The sequence below is a fragment of the Lutra lutra genome, chromosome 3 (assembly GCF_902655055.1).
Source record: "Lutra lutra chromosome 3, mLutLut1.2, whole genome shotgun sequence".
In the NCBI taxonomy this organism is placed as follows: Eukaryota; Metazoa; Chordata; class Mammalia; order Carnivora; family Mustelidae; genus Lutra; species Lutra lutra.
The window spans coordinates 195,679,630-195,699,743 of NC_062280.1; the positions used below are offsets into that span (position 1 = coordinate 195,679,630).

General features: G+C 45.6%; 1 protein-coding gene across 1 annotated transcript in view; it reads right to left on the minus strand.

The window, feature by feature from the left end:
* Positions 1-4,637: 4,637 nt before the first annotated feature.
* Positions 4,638-20,114, minus strand: part of EFNB2 (ephrin B2) — a 43,503-nt gene continuing 28,026 nt past the window's right edge. The window contains exons 3-5 of the mRNA XM_047720372.1: positions 10,539-10,631; positions 9,690-9,803; positions 4,638-8,299 (exon numbers count right to left, since the gene is read on the minus strand). Of these exons, the coding sequence (XP_047576328.1) occupies positions 7,911-8,299; positions 9,690-9,803; positions 10,539-10,631 (596 nt within the window). The 3' untranslated portion in view covers positions 4,638-7,910. The remainder of the gene's footprint in view (positions 8,300-9,689; positions 9,804-10,538; positions 10,632-20,114) is intronic.

Sequence of the window (20,114 nt, forward strand, 5' to 3'; positions counted from 1 at the left end):
CTGTTAGCAGACATAAAGCTCTCTTTCTGCAATTCTCTCCTCAGAACTGGCTACAAGAAACCTACCAATTATAGCCAAGAAACGGCCTTTCAAATACACATACGCATTGTAATGTGGGCTAGAAACCAATAGGAAATGTTTTGATTTGCCCTTTAAGGCCAGAGACAGGCACTTAAGGCAAACTCCTAAGATGTTTGGAAGAGCAGTTATACTAAATTTAGCTTCCTAAGCAGCCCGTTGGCATATATGCAAGGAGAGATTTAAAAGGAAAGAAATTTAACCCGCAGGAGCAGAAGAGGCAGGTGGATGGAAAGAAGTCTACTAACAGACTCCACTTTTTTAGACAGAATAAAACTTACAGTTGTATTTATACGGAATAAAACATACAGTCGCTAAAATCATTCTTCCTTCCTCTCCTACGCACATGGAAGATGTGTCACTGTTCTCCGTGCAGGAGCAGCACTGCTGACCCAACTCAGAGCCTCCCCATAAGGAGGGATTTTGTCTTCCATGTCGCCAAGCCCCATTCTCCGCGCACAGCCCGTCACACACGCGGTGCTAACTAGATGCACGTGGGATACAACCGTGCGTGTACTCCCTGGGCAGAAGCTTCGAGGCTTGGAGATAAGCCCGAGTCTGCCCACGTGGGCTCCTGGTTGGAATCATTGGCCCAGTGTGAATGAAGGTCCCCCGCTGAGGCTGCTGGAGGCCATGGTCTTCCGGCCCCTCTGCTGTCCTCATCCTCTGCTAACGCATGCGTGCTCCCCGATGAAGAGCCAGATAGTACTTTCCGACTTGTGTTTTTATAAGCTGCACTTCAAAACCAGGCACATGTCATTGAGTCAAAGCCTAGGAAGTCCCCACATTCTGACGGTTGGCCTTGGTGGAGGGGTAGCGGTGTGGTTGGCCTGGGGACCTGCCAGGAGCCAGGAGTCCAGACAGAGGTGTCCCTGCTGCCTTGGGCTGTAGGCTTTCTCCACATCCTCACAAGGATACAGAGGAATCCGAACTGCACTACATTACACATGTACAACATAGACCCTGGGAGTAATGGTTAGGGAGGCTCTCATGTCGCACTCAGCATCTCAAGTGACACGCGAGTTGCCAGGTGATAAAGAACCGAAAGACCAGGTACTTAGGGACTCAAGTGACGGATGTAAGAAGCCAGGACCTCCTCTTGTAGCATTTTGTTTTGTTTCACTTCGTTTTAAGTTCTCCACTTGTTGGAGCTTAGAAGTAGACATGAATGCCTACCACTTTTTTGGGTCTTGTTGTAGGTTGTGTTAACGAAGCCACCAAACACAATGCTACACCTGAAGGACGATCTTGCTGGGTCTGGCTTAAGATCTCAGTTGATTTTAAGCAATTTTCTTTGATGACATTTATCTCCCCTACTGTTCTTGGACTTTTTAAGATAGAGTCACCATGGCTTTAAAAACAAAACACACACACACACACACACACACACACACACACACTTCTAGTCATTTTCTTAGGTATGAATGGCACTTGGGGAATAATAGCTCTATTATCAACTAAAGGACATTTCTCCAGTCATACAATTCCTTGCCCCCGACAACAGAAGCAGAAGTATAAACAATAAAGGAGGTACACATAACAAGGATGTGTTCCAGGTACCAGCGTGAAAAGAATCAAGTACCAAGCAAGTGAGTCTCAAGCCTGGGAGGAAGATGAAGGGAAGGTGGGCTTCCCTAGCCGGTGCAAGAGACCACCACCCACGCCTTACCCACTGCCTGGCCCGTGGTGGCTTCTCCCGAAGTATTTCAGTAGAAGCTGGGCGCCGGCTTGCAGTGACCCGAAACTATCTGTAAAGGAAGAAAAAGATCTGCTCGACGATTATGAAGAAAAGGCTGAAACCACAAGAGCACGGTTCCCCGTTCCGCCAGTATGTCTACACTGCTAGTTGTTGGAGACCTTTTTGAATTTTCTTTCCATGCCAGGAAGGGGTCGGGGGGCAGCAGGGCCCGGAGCCCCACGTGGGATCTTGTTGCAGGCCATGAGGAGATGCAGCCCAAAGGCGGCGGGGTGGAGTGTGCACCCCCGTAACCCTTCAGAGCTCGGCCCCCAGGGGAACCCGGGATAAAGAGCTTACATCAAGGCCCTTCCGTACAGCCTGTCAGCTGGCATCTTGGCTTCAGATCCAGCTGAAGTCAGAGTCCCGCCCTCTCCCTCTACGGGTGAGGCTGCGCGAACGTGATGGGATGTGCAGAAAGACCACGGAGCCATGGGCAGCAGAAAGGGAGCTGCGAGCGAGGTCTCACCTTCTCTGCAATGAACACATTCAGCGGCGTCCGCGACTGGACATAAGCTGGGTTGGCATGATTTGTCTTGTGCTGTGTCCTTATATATGGGGGAATTTTTTTTTTTTAATGAGGGTGTTGGTTGTTTTTAAAAACATAGTTAACTTCATGTGGAGAACTGGTTGGAAGAGAGTTCGTTAATCATCGTATCACAGCATAAACATCTTGAGATGAATGCCTCTCTAGCTTCTGGGGCAGAGTTTAATAACTAAAAAATTGATTCAACCTGGTATGCTACATTTTATTACAGATAAATACATTATTTTAACCTCTCCCCTGTCACTGAAAAATGGAACCAAGAACAGGCAAGACTCTACCTAGAAAACCGAGAATAGGCAAGACTCTTCCATAACAACATGGAAAAGTTGCCTTCAAGCACATTTAGAGTGTAAAGACCGCAAATGTCATCCCAGATCGACTGGAAACACAAAAGCAGCAGAACACGCAGGTTGGAGTCTTTTGGACAGTACCCACTGTGTGTCCTTTGAGTCTCCTAAGACCCATTTACTACCCAAGCCAATCACCCTTTTGTACACCCATTAGGGAAGTGACTTTTCCTCCTCTGGGTGGTTTTTGCCTTTGATCCATCCTTCTCTGGGTCGGGTCCCGAGACCGACAGCAAGGTGCATGACAGCCAGTACTGATACGTGTATGTATTTTTTTCTCCTTTCTACCGGGACTCTCTCTCCCAGTGTTTGAAAGGGTAACTCTTTTACCAACGAGGAAAGTGACATTACAGGGGAGTGGACAGCACATGATGGGGACAGCACATGACCCAGGCAGTGACTCTCCCTGCAGGAGCAGGCTGACCCTTCAGACAGAGAAAAAAGAAGCATTTGAGTGTGACCTCCTCTGTGAGAAGTTTCCGTGTTTCCTTCTCACCCATTAGAAAAGGGTAATGACTGGGGTGTGTTTTATTTCTTCATGGAGTTTAGCCGGCCCAGTTTGGAGAACTTAGCTTCAAACACTAGGTGGGAACAATGACATGGTGTCTTTGGTCATCATTTTGCAATAAAGGCCACAGTGTCAGCTGAAAATGCAACACTTGGCTGTTCCTTTGTTTCAGTCCAGACCGCCCATTAGCGACCTGAGTCTGGAGGGTGGAGCGTCCTGCTTAGTCACCCGGCTGTAAACTGGGCGCAGGAGCTTGGATTTGCAGCGACAGGGCGGTTAGGTGCCGTGGAATGAAAAGATGGAGTAGATAGCATCACCTGAAACTGTGGGCTTTTGGAGACTTTCTTCTTTCTTTCTTTCTTTTCTTTTCTTTTTTTTTTGAAGAAAAGCATTCATTCCACAAACCTTTCTTTAGGACAAGTCTGCCAGGAAGGTGCTACCCAGATCGCTGCTTCTAAAACCAGCCTTTCATGGGAACCTTCTGGGACTTGGGGGGGCTTTTGAAACCTACAAATTCTTCACTTGGCTGGGGCTGTGATCTGCAGCAAGTCAGTCTGGCCTGGAGTATCTGGCTCCAGGGATGGGGGCCTTTCTCATCCCCTCCCCCCAAATACCTTTAGTACCCCCCTCCTAAGGTAAGGACTAGCCCAAGGTAACACAGCCAGAGACCTGAGCACCTTTTAGTAACCAACAGCTGTTTCCACCTGGACTGTGGTTCTACCCTGCAGGCACCTGTGGGTGAGGAAGATCTCCCTTGGGGGGAGGGGAGGGGAGTCTGAAGATGGTCTCAGCCAGAGCAGGAGGAAGTCCTCACCTACCCAGGGCACCTTCCCCAAGCAGACAGACCAGCATTGAAAATGTGGTTCCAGTCACCACTCTCTCGCTTGAGTTATCACAAAACATGATTTCACCGGTGTTAAAGTTTGACCGAGAACATCTGACTTTCTTTCTTCCTCCTGGGACTTTTCCAGGAAGAATGAGGCTGTCTATGGCAAACTGCTCTGCTTGAATTGGGAACTGGATCAATCTGGAATTAGGCACTGAGATAACAAAGTGCATCTCCCTCCCTTTCCTCTCGCCTGAATGAGATCATGGCTCAGTTGCTGTGATCCAGGTGAAACTAGGGACAGTTTCTCGCGGGGATGCTTCGGACTTGATGAAAACTTACGATAAAATATTATTTGTGAAATGTGAGTATGAGTTTTATGGGGAAACCAATGGGCTCGTGGCCCTTTGTGAGATTAATAATCGCACTACGTGCATGTCCTGATTTGAAAAATGGGCACACAAATGCCCATGGGCAGAAGGCCAGGGGTAACTGTAATTATAAAGAAAACGGAGTAGAAAAGCAAATTAAAATAACAAGTGAAAAAAAAAGAAAAAAAAAGAAAAAAGAGGGAAAGGAAAAGACTTTGAAGGCACTTTTTCCATAGGAAAAAAATATTTTATTTTTTTAAGAACAAATTCAGTTTGAAACAGACGTGGAATGTGACCTCACGGGTTTCATTTCTGGGGGCTGACTGCAATGTGGAAGTAAAGCAGACTGAAAACCTAGGACAGGCTAGTAAAATAAAACGAAGAAAGAAAAAAATATTTATAACTCAAGCATAATACTGTGTTACTTACAAATTGGACAACGAAATTTTAAATAAATATCCATGGTACATAATTACGGCACAAATATGCAGCAATTTGGCAACCTTTTATACCATTTTTTCCTCATTACAGTGCAAAGGGGAGAATGACACTGCCGTTTAACAAGCTGTAGCTAAATACATTGCAAAATTCAGATTTTATACAAAACATCTTGCTTAGACTTTATAAAAAACCAACATTGCTCTATGTACACAATCTGGGTAAGAAAAGCCATTTCTGTTTTGTTTTCATGTGTATTTTTATTAAAAAGGTGAATAAGGCTACTGTAACACCCCAAATCCATATACAGCAAAATCTGAACCTATTTACAGCATCTTCACTTAAACATTATGGTGCAAATTCCAAAGTCAGGTGACTAGGGATGATAATACAAGCAAGGCATTTACAGTAACTTTTCCAAAGCTGAACCAACTTCAAATAAAGGGACAGTTGGTAGATTGTCATATTCTGCACCAGACACAAAACAGACGCACAGAACACTTTTCAACTGGTTGCAGGTAACTCTTCATCAATTCTCTGATTTCACAGTTTAGCATATAACCAAAATGTAGCCAACTGATGAGACACACATTTGATTTCATTAAAATCAGACTATTTCCCATTTTTCCCCTTCTTGCCCCTCTCCCCCATCCTCAAGGTTAATTTTTGATGGCTTACAAGAAACTCTTGTATGGATGCACGTAAAGGAGAGGGTAGGGTGATGGAAAGAATCACATATGGACTGTGGCTGGTCGCCATGGCAACCCTGCACAGAACTCTGATAGAGATATATATAATATATATTGCAGATATATATTATACATATATGTACACACATAAACCACTCACCCACTCAAACATACACACACGCACTTTGGACCAACATCATTTTCAGGTTCAGGAAATAGAGAAGGAATCATTTCTGTGACAACTCGTTTTTGCGGTATTCACTGGAGGTTTGAGAACCTTAAAATGCTGTTGCTACATTTTTTTTTCTCCCAATTCAGAAAGCAAAGTGTTACCATGGTAACGGGACTATGTTAAAGATGTCTATTTTGCATAGCACATAAAAAGTAGGTTTCCTGTTTACTCGTTTTGTTTCCCAGAAGGGAGGGGACCAGGGGACTGGGGAGGAGGGAGGGAGCGGGGGCTGGAGCTGAACTTGCTGCCATAGCCCCTCCACTTGACCCAGTGGGTTTCAGAGAACACTCGAGCTTGAGCCCCAAGGCAAGGGGAAACACGACACAGGGAAGAAATGCCTGGACATCTTGCCACTGTTCAAAATATGGTTCGGTCACGTCCATTTCCTGGTGTTTGGGGCCTGCATTTCCTAGTCTAGGTTCCGTGAGATGCCTTCAGAGGACCGGGTTATTTTTGTATTTACTCTTGTTATTGTTGTTTGGGGAGTGATGCTGTTTCTTCCCAGAAGTAGCTGTCCGATTTTTCTTTTTTAAGCACTGGGCGTTGGGACCACGCAATTGCCACGAGTGAATTTCACATCCTCTGGCGTGATTTGTGTGCAATCTTAAATATATATTAGTAAAAATCTTTCATTTTCTACCCCTTGTGTTCTATATACCTATTATAAATACGTGCTATCTTCCTTCTCCCCCTCGACGTCATCACCGATTTCCCGCTTAAGGACCCCAAGGGGTTCCCCGTGTGCTTCGCCCAGACACAGAGCAGCCTGGCTGTGGCCTCGCTCGGTACCCTCCCTTGGCCCACGCCGCAGACAGGACAGCACCGCCAAAAACCAACGTGTGGGGAGGCTCCGTGGCGGAGGGGGTGGGGGAGGAGCACTGGGGGGGAGGGGGCGGGGAATCTGACCTACCTTTTACATAACAGAACTCCTCAATAACATCAATGATGATGGAATTACAGCCTGTTTGACCTTTGGCTTTTCAACGTCTAGGTCAGATTTGGCTCTCTGCTATTCTCCTAAATGCTTTCCCTGTGTTTAATAAAATGTGATCAGGATAGCAGCTGAGTCCGCTCTAGACCTCATCCAAAGCAGACCGACTCTCCTACAGCTTCCAAGCTGTACATCTTACTGCCGGCACCACAACAGTCCTGCCCGAATCCGTCATCAGCGCCCACGGCTCCCTTCCCTCCTGGCCTGTTCCTCCCCCAACAATGCCCCTTTGTTCTCCCCAGCGAAGAGGACTCTGGTTTTCCTGCACATTGCCATGCGATCAGGGCGGATTCCTTCAAAGGCACCCTCCTCCACTGTGAGTGGTGTTGTGTCTCCTACTTGCCTCTTAAAATCTCAGCCAAACCGAAGTGCTGTGCTACTCACGGGGCTCTCCCCCACCGGACTCCGCTTCGGAGGCGGCAGCCTGGAACTGCATCTGCAGACAGCCCTTTTCCCCGGCCCGCCCCCTTCCGCGAACTCCGCGGCCCACAGCCCCGCCTGGGGCGCCTTATTAGCAAACACAATTTCTAGAAGTGTATTACCCATTCCGTGGTAGCCGTGGCTGCAGGTGCGCGGAGCAGGAGACCCCCCAGACGTGAGTGTTCCAGCAGTGATGCAGAGTGCAGAGGGAGAGGGGCTCTCCCGGGAAGCACGGGCAGAGCCCCGGAGATCGGGCAGGGGCGCTGGGGGGAAGGGGTGCCATGGTGAGGACTGGAAGCTGGACCTCTCGGAAGCCTCCCCCAGCCCGAGGTCTGTGTGTCAAGTCCGGACGCTCGGCAGCAGGAGCGCCCGAGGCAGAGGACTGCATGTCCTGGTGCGGCGGCCTGGGACTCCTGCCCTGCTCCCCGCAGGCCTGAGTGCCGGCAGCGCATGGCTTGGAGGTGGAGGGGTGGGAGGCGAGCGCCGCAGTCCCAGCGGGGCCCCCTCTGCGCCCCAGGCTCCCCGTGGCCGGTGAGCATCTGTCTCCACCGCGGCCGGGGCGCTCACACTAGAGAAGCTGTCCAACTCAACAGGGCTCTTCCGAGAAGCGGCGTTCCCTCTCCCCCGCTGCGCTCCAGTCCAGGCGACGCGCAGGGGGTCATCAAACCCTCCCCGGGCGGCCGCGGGCCAGGACGTTTCCTCCGGGAAAGCCAAGGCACCGCCGCGTCTCAGACCTTGTAGTAAATGTTCGCAGGGCTCTGGGGGGGCATCTCCTGGACTATGTACACGGGGTGCCCGTAGTCCCCGCTGACCTTCTCGTAGTGGGGGCAGAACACACTGTCCGCAGTCCGCAGCGGGATGATAATGTCACTGGGCTCCGAGCCGTTGTTGCCACCGCCGCGCTTCGGGGTGGCCAGCGTGCTGAGCGACAGCGTGGCCGTGTGCTGCGGCGAGTGTTTCCGGTGTCTCCGCCGGTACTTGAGCAGGAGGACCACCAGCGTGATGATGATGACGATGAAGATGATGCATCCTGAAGCAATCCCCGCGAATAAGGCCACTTCGGAACCGAGGATATTGTTCCCGGAATGTCCGGCGCTGCTGCCGTCTGTGCTAGAACCTGACCGGCGGGGAGAGAGGGACACGGAGCAGAAGGGTTACTGCCGGGTGGAGCGCGGCCGGCGGGTTGCGAAGCCACACCAGCCGTGCGGGAGACCGCCAGCCCCCCCCCACCTCGACCCCCCAGACCGAGCCCCTCGCGCCCCTCGCCGTCGCAGAGCCCCGCCCCAGCGGCCACAGCCACGCGGCTCTGGCATCAGCACGGGCGACCCAGGTCTGGCCTTGCCGGCTGCTCCCAGCCACCGGCGCCAGGGGCGAGCCACGGCGGGGACACGCGCAGGAGGCGGCCCCTTGTTCCCGAAAGTGATTCCTGCTCCCGCGCGCCCTGCTCTTCGCCTTGCTCCCGGGCACCGGCTTCGTGGGAACCTCACGCTGCCCGAATTCTGGAGAGGAGCCCTGCCCACTGGCACCGCGGCCCGGGAGCGCCCGGGGACTGCTGGGGCCTGGGAAGAGGTTCAACTCCTAACTCGTTTGTATTATTTGATTTACACCTAAAATATATTTGGAAGGCGGCAGAAACTCTCACAGGGAACAGGCTGCCAACCCAAATGTTAAGCATGAAAAAAATCGCCTGGCATCATTATATGATCCATTTATCAGTTTGTCACAAGAATTTGACACATCTTGTCATTGAAAGTTAGAAATAACAACTTCCCTCCTTGAGGCTTAGAAAGAGGGGGGACATGGCCGCAGATGCCGGATTCACACAACTACCAACCAGGCACACGCATCCCGGATGCGGGATGGCTGACGTCTGTCCAGCCACCGCTACATACAACTGTCATCAGCGTGCAGACAAACTCGTAGCCAGCTGTCCAAGGACTGCGAAGAAAATGAAGTTCAATGACAGCCAACTTTCCCTGGTATTCTAAACTGTGGCCAGGGATCCGTTTGGTATTTTATTTTACACCGAAAACACGAAAAAAAATTCCAGCCATATAACCACCTGAAAAACACGGCATTATTCAATATTTTAAGATGCTGCCACCTAAAATGTAGAAGCAGATCAATCGGGCTCTTTGTGGATTGGATATAATTAGATGAGGGATTAGTACATTAATTACATATACATTAACATCGGCTCTAAGCTAGTGTTGCAACCGGCACAATTAAGTGTGACCAATAAAAATAACTTTGGTCGAATGAGTGGCGCTCATAATTGGTCCCTACATCTGATGAATTCTGCTCTTCTGAATGTGAACCTTTCGTGGGAATGAGTTCTTTTGTTCTGACTGCGTAACTAATAACGACTAACCAAGAGCAAAGATTACTGACTCTGGGAACTCCAAGTTCACCCCACTGGTGTCCAAGTGCTCAGACTCTATTCTACCCTTGGGCCTGGAGGCACCTGGGACACACAGACCTATCCACACCCCCTCATGCTGCTATACCTGGATTTGGTTTGACAAAGGGACTTGTCGTTGAACTTCTTCCATTTGTACCGGCTTCTAGTTCTGGGCGTCGTGTTGGATCATTATGCCTGGTGGACCCAGCGGAACTTGCATCTATATGAGAAAGAACAGATTACTTACAGCCCGGGCATCTAATGCAATCTAGCTCTAGGAGCTTCTGGATATATATCTCAAGAGGCATAAATAGCAACGAACGTAAGATTCTTTATGCAAAGTGCTGTGACATACAAGAATATAATTTTCCTTTTAAAACAAAACGGTTATACTAGTTATTTCAGAGGTTTCGATTCCGAGGCCATCTGTGCAAACTATAGGGATTCTTGCATTTGGCACGCAGAGCATTGCAGATGACATTTCAATTTAAACGAGCAAGTTGATTGACTACTATACCAATTTCTAATTAGAAGAATAATTCTGCACCATAGGTTATCTGTATGTGAAAAGGCTCAGGAGCTAAAGTCTTCTGTAGTCAAGAGGCAGAAATGGGCAAAATGGCAGAAACTTAGTTTTCACTCTGGGTATCTTAATTTTTGGATCAAAGAGGTGTTTCGCTTTTAAGAAGAAAAAAAGAGTGTATATATAAGTATATACATTAGATGGCAATGGACATCATAGCTGGCCGACCTTAACTTTTAGAGGAATCTCCAATAAAAGAAGTGTGTGACATTGACTTGAGGCAATCTGTCAGTGGCTCAAGGTACAGAGAAAGGTTTGCTTTCAAAACTAAGCTACGAGGGAGTGAAGGCGGGCAGTAACGGCACTGGCGCCACACTCGCTGGGGGCCCAAGCAGATTACAGTGGCTTCATGAAGCAGCAGATGGTCTTTACCTTGTCCAACTTTCATGAGGATCTTCATGGCTCTTGTCTGGCACACCCCTCCCTCCTGGTTATCCAGGCCCTCCAAAGACCCATTTGATGTAGCTGATTAAAAATAAAATGGACAAAACAAAAAAATAAAGAAAAAATCAGGAAATCAATAAGCCAAGTTTACATGAACATGAAATGTCTGAAAACAATTTGAAAAATAAGAATTCACTCTTAGTCACAAGTTTTCTGAAAGTATGGAATGCTGAAAGCCAAACATAAAAAAAAAAGAAAAGAAAAGAAAGAAAAATGGAGACTGTCAACACTGGGGCACACATGCTATCTGATTTCAAGTTTACTTAAGCGCTTCCTCCTTCCTTCAGAAGCAACTGATTTAGTAGTAGTCCATACATAAAAGGGATAGCATCATCCAAAAAGCTACTATTTCAGGGTCAAAGTCAAAAGAGCACGAGAGTTAATACAGTCACTTTAAAATGTGGTAATCGGCCCACAACACCTGCTTCCTCGACTACAGATTTCCTGCTTCAAGAACAATTAGCTTGATGCTCCCTGTTTGCCAAGCATCCAAGTTCGGTAAACACTAAAAGAGGAGACTCCCACACCCGCTTTCCTTCTTTCCCAGACTTATTCGAGATGAAGAAGGAGGCTAAGATTCAGGCCTTTCAAATTCTGAAGTTTCTCTCTATCATTCTGTACTGGATCAGTAATAGCAAGTGTGTTCTTATTACCGAGACGGACCTTGGGGAAACCCTTCAACCCAGCTACTTGCTAGAGGACAACTTGACTGACAGAGGGGACCACACATGTCCTCTGCTCGGTCAGGGCCCTGAGGCAACAACACTGGGGTGTGTGGGAAGGACGTCCTGCAGCCACTGGCCTCCTGCTGACCAGCTTGATTTGCTTCCTACTTCAAGAGGGAGGAGGAGGAGAAAGGATGGAGCATTTGACCATTTTCAGTACTTTTAAAAAAACAGCCTATGGTCTACTGAAAAACACTGCTATTCTGTCTTCTTAGGATGGTGGGTCCTCTGATGAGCATTGTAACTAAAGCTGCGAAAAGACAGCCTGCCAGGGACTTTGCTGAGGAAGAGGATTTAAGTCACAGGTCAAGTTCCAGAAGAGAAAAGAAGGTGGAGGGTGCTAGACATTTTCATTCCTCCAAAGTTCAAGGGACAAGGAACAGAAGTGTTTCATATACATTTCTGCACTGTAAGTCATTCTCTACTTGGATTATCAAAGGCTTGTCTACTAACACTGTACTTTTCAAGGCATGGAAACAGGGACGGCATTTCTGGTAAAAATAAATCCAAAGACATTCTTTTAATGGGTTGTTTTCCAAATGGCAAACAAGGGCTACATGCACGCACAGAAATATGCACGCTACAGATAGTTGTATTAGCTGCAAAATGAGACCTACTTATTTGTCCTTGTGTTCTTGAGTTACCGACTTTTACTTTCACTGTTTCCCTTAAAAACAATGGCTGCTTCTTGTGTGTATAAATATCTCTTTGCTTATCTGAGTGTTTCCTTAAAGTTTACAGTCTTACAATCATACCTCCCTCGTCTGCTGATGCTGGCACTGAGTTTCTCCTGGGCAAAATGGGCAACACTGCCATCATAATTTGGGGGGTAAAAAATAGACAATATCTTCTTGTAGATTGTGAGAAAATATCTGGCAGAAGAGTTAAAACAAGTACCTATGAAGAAACTTTACATGCCTCTGTGAATCTAATAAAATCTTTTTTTCTCCCCATTTCTCCATGGGCTTTCCCTTTCCCCTCCTCTAGGCAGGTTCTTAAATTTTGAAGTGTCTTTGACTCCTAAAGGGATGAAACAGTGTGGCTATCCATGACCAAGCACCCTTTTGAGGAGTGCTAGAATCTTCACTTAGTTCAAGTTCTCAGTTGATCTTTCTCAAAAATGAGGAAATGTTCTCATGTAGAAAAACGCAGAATGCTGAGGTCTTTATTTGGCCGATGGCTTCAAAAGTTCAGTTTACTTAATTCAAATGGAATCTCCATGTTTTCTAAGTCATATGCGCATAAATGTGCCCACATGCAAAAGTGCACCCAAATGCAGTGAAATGACTAACTTTTTCCAGCTAACGGCTTAACAAATATGTTAAAAATAAGATCTGAAGGGTCGTGCACAGAAAAGGGGGAGGCTACGGAGGTTTGTTTATTTATTTTTTTTTTTTGGAGGTTTGTTTATTTTAACCTTGAAGTAATAAGGTCAGAGATTCAGATATAAAAGGAAAAAATAAATAAATAAAGGAATGAATACCAGAACCAGAAAGGATAAGACAAGGTAAGGAAGCTTCACCTGGGAACAGAATTCAAAAGTGCTGACTGCTTCTCCTTTGTTAGTTTGGAAGCAAGCACAGAGGAGCGCATCATTGGGTGATGTTTTTTTTCTTTTGATTTTAATTCGTAGTCAACGCCCTTTCTGAATATGTTCTTTCATGAGAGCTCCTTTTGGTTTACCCTAAATGTTGTCCCAATAACCCCCCACATAAAGAACTCAAGTATTCAAATTACATTGCAATCTATAATTTAGCATCTACAGACTCTAAGACGGGAGGAGAGAAATTGTGCAGCGGGAGAATGAACCTGCTTTGCATCTTTTACAGTTGAAACTTTTTTTATTCTTTGGGGGCAGGGGTGGGGAGGAGGCTGGGAAGAAAGCCTTCTGGCCTGAGTTGCATAGAGGGAAATGGAAGTTTGTGCCTTTGCGTGGTTCTTGGGGTTTCAGGACACCAGAGGCCGCTGCTGTTTTGGAGGTGTGGGGGTGAAGGGGGAGGGTGGGCCAGGAGGCAAAACGCTGTGATGTGCATTCCAGACTCTGCTTCATTCCCCTTTGAGTCAACTTGGGAGCAGCAAAATTTACTGGAAGATATTGAAAAATTCATTACTAATGTTAACATACCATCCCCAATACCTGGTTGTTTAAGAAGGGGATAAACTCTATAATAGAGTGAGATGTTCTGCCATGGAAAAATTTTTGCCCTGCTCTCTGTTAGGAATGACCCGAGTGGTCACAGAAAGCCCGGTTTTCAGATGTCAGCACCCAATTGAAACTTCAGAAAGTAAACTTCTGAGCATATTTAAAATAACTTAGAGAGACTTGAACTTATTTTATTTTTGATACCATAATGAAAATTAACCTCACTCTTCCTACCATACCACTTCATCAGGGAGTGTAGGGAGTGTGGTTCTCAGTGTTGAGGTCCCCCTGTCGCTGCCTTGACCAAGGACCCTGACAGGTGTCCCATCCTGACTGCACCTCCTTTGGGCAATGAGCTCTGAAATAAAGCCACAATTGATTTCTGATTTCTGCCATAACATCCAGTCACCAGAAGCTTTACAAGCAGGCATAGCGGCAGCCTGCTTGAAAAACAAGAAATTGCTCATGCTTGGGGAGAAAAATCTACTTGCATTTCAGGAGATAATGTTGCAATATTTTTACTGTTGATTTTAATGTATTAGGAATTTTTAACTTAGAGAAAGAGTAAAAATAAATTGTTACCTCATTATACTTAGTTTTTCTTTGGGTCTCTCTGCCAGTATTAGCTAATGCCACCACAATTACAGTATTACTAAATGGATGAAATTGCATTTAATCATTTAGAGACAGAAAAAAAAAAAAAAAAAAACCACACTGATATACCTAAGCTTTTAGTGCCCAGACAGTTTTGTCCCATGGCCTAGAGAGAAAAAAAAAAGAGACTTTATAAAATTAAAAATTACTAGAAATTTTCTCCATCCAGTTAGAAAATAGGTTTAATAAAGATACAAGGGCATTTTATGGCCTGCTTTTAAAAGCCTCAGCTTTGGGGATCTAATTGCATGCTGTAAGTATAGTGAAATCACTAGATTGCTCCCCTGAGGCCTGATTTTCAGTGGGTGGAGATCATTGCTCAGCAAAAAAGTACCCTGAGTTCACACTGCCTGAGACGTTCTTCACATCTGAAAAGTGTACCGGCCACCATCTGTGGTTTCCCGTGGATGTGCACACGGACTTCCACTTTGCTGCAGTTCTGACTCACGGGCAATCCTACACTGGTTATCAGAGTACGGAAAAGAGAACCGGTGAATAAAACGGACTAAAGGGGCAAGAGTCTTCCTGGCTGTGTTTTCTAGACTGTGCCCACGGAGAGGAAGTAATGGTGCATTCGAACATGGCTTAGTCTGACTGTTACTGCCCTGCACCCTGGGGGGCTGTTTTCGGTCTATCACATCGGGAACGCTGGGCTAATCAGATGGAGAATTCGCTGCTGGGTTTGTGCGGGTACATGGGCCTCATTCGCAAAGAGGTCAGGAATGAGGGCAGCACAAAAAAATTCTCCAGGATAATATACAGCTTCACTCCGAAGCTATGAAGGAAAATTCTTGGTTATGCTGGAGAGGATGAAAAACACACTCCTACACTCCTACTCTGGAAGGTATTTCAAACTATTTTAAAATGTAGCTTGTTGGGATGGAGCACAGCGGGGGGTGGGGGGGCGGGGGGGTGGCACAGGTGATGGACAGACACTCAAAGGCAAGTATTTTTATCCACTTCATCAAAGCCCTCAACCCAAGAAAAGCAGGTAATAAGCATATCGGGTCCGTAAAGCCAGAAGAGTTCAGTTGACTGTTAAGAATAAAAACCAAAATTATCTAAAGCTACATGGGACATATTTACTCTTTTTTGATTATGAAATAAACAGCATTTTCTGACAACTCTCTATCAGTGTCATTTTCCCTACACTACTCTCTTCTACCACGTCATGAAACGCCGGCCCTCCTAATTTTGATTTCTTCGGGCCGGTCTTCCCATGCACATCGGTCTCTCCGTCAGCTCCACCCCGACTCAGAAGAACCAGAAGCCTATCACCTGACAAGCTGAAAACTGAAAGAAGCAGAATCAAGAGACATGCAAAGGGAAGTCATGGATTCAAATAAACATAGCACACAAACTAGGTTCCTGCCTTGCACCAGGGCTAGGAACCCGGAGTGTCTAAAGGAAGAAAAAAAAGAAAAAAGATGGAATGAGACCTGCAAGTTGGGAAACAGGGAGCCTGATAAAAATGCAATCAGTTACCGTGAACGTATAACCCAGGAAAATTAAGACCTAGGTCCTTAACCCCTGGACACCAACTCATATTCCCAGGGGGACTATGAAAACAGGGACTCGATCTCTAGATCTCAGGGCAGATTTTCATGCCTCGAGTATGAGTATCCTTTCAGATACTGACTGAGGAGAAAGATTCCAAACATGGAGAGCATAATGTTCACTGAATGCCAAAAATAAACACCTTTTTCTGTAATTAATAAAAACTTCTGAGACAGAAACTGCTGTATCATGTGCCAAAAGGAAGAAAAATCCACTTCTTCTAACTCCTTTTTTGTGTTTTTCTTTGTGGATTTATAGTGTAAGAGATGAGGAATGTGTCATCATGAGTTTCCAAGGGCTCCGTTATTTTTGTTTGGGAGGATGTTAAAAAAAAAAAAAATCAGCATTATTTCAAAGCACATGGCATTTCATTCCATAATATCAAATTTGCCTTATCTTTGCTATAGAAATACTTTTTAAAATGGCCTCAACTTGGAAAAGAAAAATACAAAGGTAGGTATTTTCAAAGTGAAATATAGATCCACAAAAAGGTTTTTTGTTTTGTTTTAATCTCTCCTCGACGAGATAGCCCTTGCTGGCATTGGATTAACTGGTTTTAGTGTGTGGGGAACAGGTCACAGTTTAAACACTGTATAAGGGACTAGTGAGGTAGGATGTGTGGGTTTCTCAGCCAAGGAAACATTGTTCCAGTATGATAAGAAGAATCACTTGAATTAAAACCACATCACTATGGTTGTGTTTTGAAATTTTAAAGCAGTAAATCATGCATTAAGAATTAATAACTGGCTTAGCCCCAGTGACTTCTACACAACACAATTAATTAGTTTCTCTGCTAGACAGAATGATTTGGAAAAATGAATTTAAAAATGGAGTTCAGCCCTTCCCTGTTGCATTCTAGCATTAAAACGTGAGTAAAGATACCAGGTATCAAATATAAATGGATGCTCTTGAGGGAGATAGTGTAATTTCATTTCCTCATTTTCAAAGTTTCATCGTGAACAATGATAGGATATTCTGCTGACAGCTTGGAAGTAAGAGGAGGAGTAACAACCTGGAAACAGTTTAGTCAACTGTCTTTGTGCGTTTACTAAAAGATTTAATGACGTATATGACTTTGCCACTTCGTATTAATTTGGGGGGAAGGAGGAGAAGACGATGGGCTACTCTATGGAACGCCCAGTATATTCACTGTATCTCCTATTTCGTAGATCATGTAAGACTTGGGACATTGAGGGAGGCCAACCTATTGAGAGAATAGTAGCAATATAAAGTGACAGTCACCACATCTAGAGCATAAAAAACTCTATCACTGTTCACTCATAAAATCTTTGAACCATCAAGAACTGTATACAAAGATGCAGGTTGTGACCATCATTAAAGATGCTCAGAGCCACAGTGACCTTTGATAACATAGTCCTGAAGAGTCACTGATTACGTACAACCAGACTGCAAAGGATGGGGTGAGAAGCAGTGAGTGTGCGCGTGGGTGTGTGTGCGTGAGCACGCGCATGGACACACAGGGGATATGGGTCAACAAAAGACCAAGCTCCAGCAGTACAGTGACATTTTTCGGAGAAAGATCAAACAGTCCTAGCAATAAATGACCAGTCCCTCTTTTCTTTCACTAGAGGCATGTGAACCACATGACACTGATTACGGAGTGGTTTACTCTATTTCCCCTGAAAATATTGCTTGCAATGCCTTAGAGTCTCAATTTTTAAGGAATTCTGCTGAGGGAAAACATCTCTTTCTAGGATTTTATGGTTAAAAGTGAGGATGATTTATGCAGGTGGAATCTTTCATTAGGTAAAAAAAAATTCAATAAGATCTCATTTAAAAAAAAGTTTTCATCTAGTATGCTTTAAGGGAATTCATCTTATGGTTACAGCAATTCAGACAAAATTAACATCCTGACTATGTGATGGTCAACAGGGCATGAGAGTCGACCTTAATATGGGCCAAAATCTACTGAAAAGAATTACATTAAAAAAAAAAAACAGGTGGCCAGATGACCACTTCGATGGAATGACCAAGCTCATGCCAAAAAGAAAGAAATTTGGCAAGAACTATGTAAGAGTCCTAAAGATAAAACGTCATCCCCTTTTGTCTACATTAGCCTTACTTAAGCATTCAGATTTGTAAAACAGAGACTTCCCGGTCAACGGGCTGTGACAATATGTCACGGAGACATCCTGAATCATGAAGAAGCAAGGGTTTGCATGAATGGTTTCTAGCCCACAGTCCACTGCCCACTCCCAGATTTTTAACCATCTTAATCATGAAAATATCTGTGTGGAGATACGGAAACGTCTAGATAGCAAAGGGGGTCAGAGTAAAAAGTGCCTGGCGGGGAGGGCACCTGTCCCGCAACTTCTTGCTCATTCTACTGTCACTAATCGCCTGCAATGATATTAATGGCCCAGTAATTGGGCGTCTGCAGCACTGATGTGGAAAATACCCATCTGAGGCAGGGTTCATCTCTGGGTGGTAAGACTTCACTAGTGACTGAATTAATGTTTGCTGACAGTTTCGAATGTAACACTGCAGAGGAGAAAATGCGCCACTCTCCATGGCAGGAGAGTTTAGATGGACGTGACATTATTGGCTTTGACCAACCAGAGACCAGGGGTAACCCCAATAAATGCCTGGTCTGAATGTGCCCTACACATGAACCCGATCCCATTCAGGGGACACATTCTATACTCTAGGAATCCAGAGCAATTTTCCACGTGTTCGCTTCAATAAAAGAATACCTTCATCTCCTGGTTGAACATCAGGAACAATGAAACTGGGCTACTTCACTTGTGCAAAAGGCCCTTTTCGAAGCAGAACTCTTGTTACTAACACACAGCCTGGTTCCCCTGTAACATCATCAAATACGCTCGTGCCTGAAGTGCTGCCTGTCCATGCATCTGTCTGTCCACCCATCCATCCCAAACGTAGCACTTGTATTTGACTAAGAAAATCGGAAGTCTCATCACCTCAGTTTGTATATTTGAGAAATTTACAATTCTTACAATTTTGCTATTTAGCAACGTTCCACTGAGGCGCCTGAAGGACTTGATAACTTTTTAAGAACACACAGTAACAGAGTCTTATGAAGACATGGCCTCGGCGAAAAGATCTAAAAGCAAAGAGGAAATGTGGAAGACCTGACACGCTGCTGTTACAACCCCCTTGCCCCGCGGACCCCCTCTCCCTTCCTCCTGCTCCCGCAGGATCTCCTGCGTTCAGCTCCAGGGACTACGCCCTAAGTCAGCTCCAGGCCACACGCTATAAAACAGCGTGCAGGCCCGACGCGTTCGCAGAAGCACAGCGATCACGAGGTGTCTGAACCATGTGAGCGTCTTCGTGCTGCTCCGTATGTGCTGCGTGTACCCGTGAGAGTCTTTACGTCACTACGCATGTGCGCGAGCGTTACACACACTCCCTCTACTGAACCACGCACGGGACGGAACACGTATGTACGTGACCTTTCATGTCATGAGGTATGCATGTGCACACTCGGTGACCCAGGGGCACCGTCACAGGCTGAAGATGCTGGTATAAGGGTTCCCATGGTCCTGGCTGGAGCCTTGACCTTGGCATTTCACGGCAGGGTGAACCATACGTGCCATTTAGGAACTACTCAGACTTTCTACGTTCTTGTTTTCTCACAGTGATAAAAATTTCTCTACCACCTGTTTCTGAGACTGCCAGGGGACACAGAGTATGTGAGGCCATAACACTTCCCTTTTGAAGTCATCAAACACCTAGCCTGGGATCTCAGAATTTTAGGAACAAATGTGTGACTCTTAAGAACTACACAAATAAGTTTTCTCAAAGTGATCTTTTTATGTCTGTCTGTGCCTCTTGGCTATTTTTTTTAAGTGCTTTATTTTGCTTTTAGTTTTCATCTTCAAGGTGAATATTAAAGGCTATTAAGAAAGAAACTATCTCTCGCTCATTCTCTAGTATTATTCCATTATTTATAAGGCTAAGTGAACTTTAAAAAAGCTATAAATACAGGCCCCGGAGATATTAGCATGAATCTTATGAAACTGTAGATGCAGTTTTACTCCGGGCAATTCATAAAGAATTCCTTTTTCCCGTTAATCCTCATTTCTCATCTGGTCTCACTTTGCTCTTGTTGTGCACATAGGGTTTTCAGTCTCTCCCTCCCGTCTTCTCATGGCTTTACAAAGTCAGTCTTCTTTCCTTGGTGACTTTTGCGAATAAGGAAGAGCGTCCGCAGGCCTCTCACTACTGTCCAGGTGACAACGTTAGGTGTGAACAGAGTCAGAAGCTTCTCAGTCCAATGTCCAGTTAGGCAGAAACTGAGACTGTGACTTCCGTGGAAAGAATGTAAGCGGTATTCATAGGAAAATCAACCAGGAGACTTACTGTTACACTCGGAAAGAGCCCACAGTACCGTCAGAGGAGGATTTCACATTATGTTAAAAAAATAATAGAAACAACACTTCT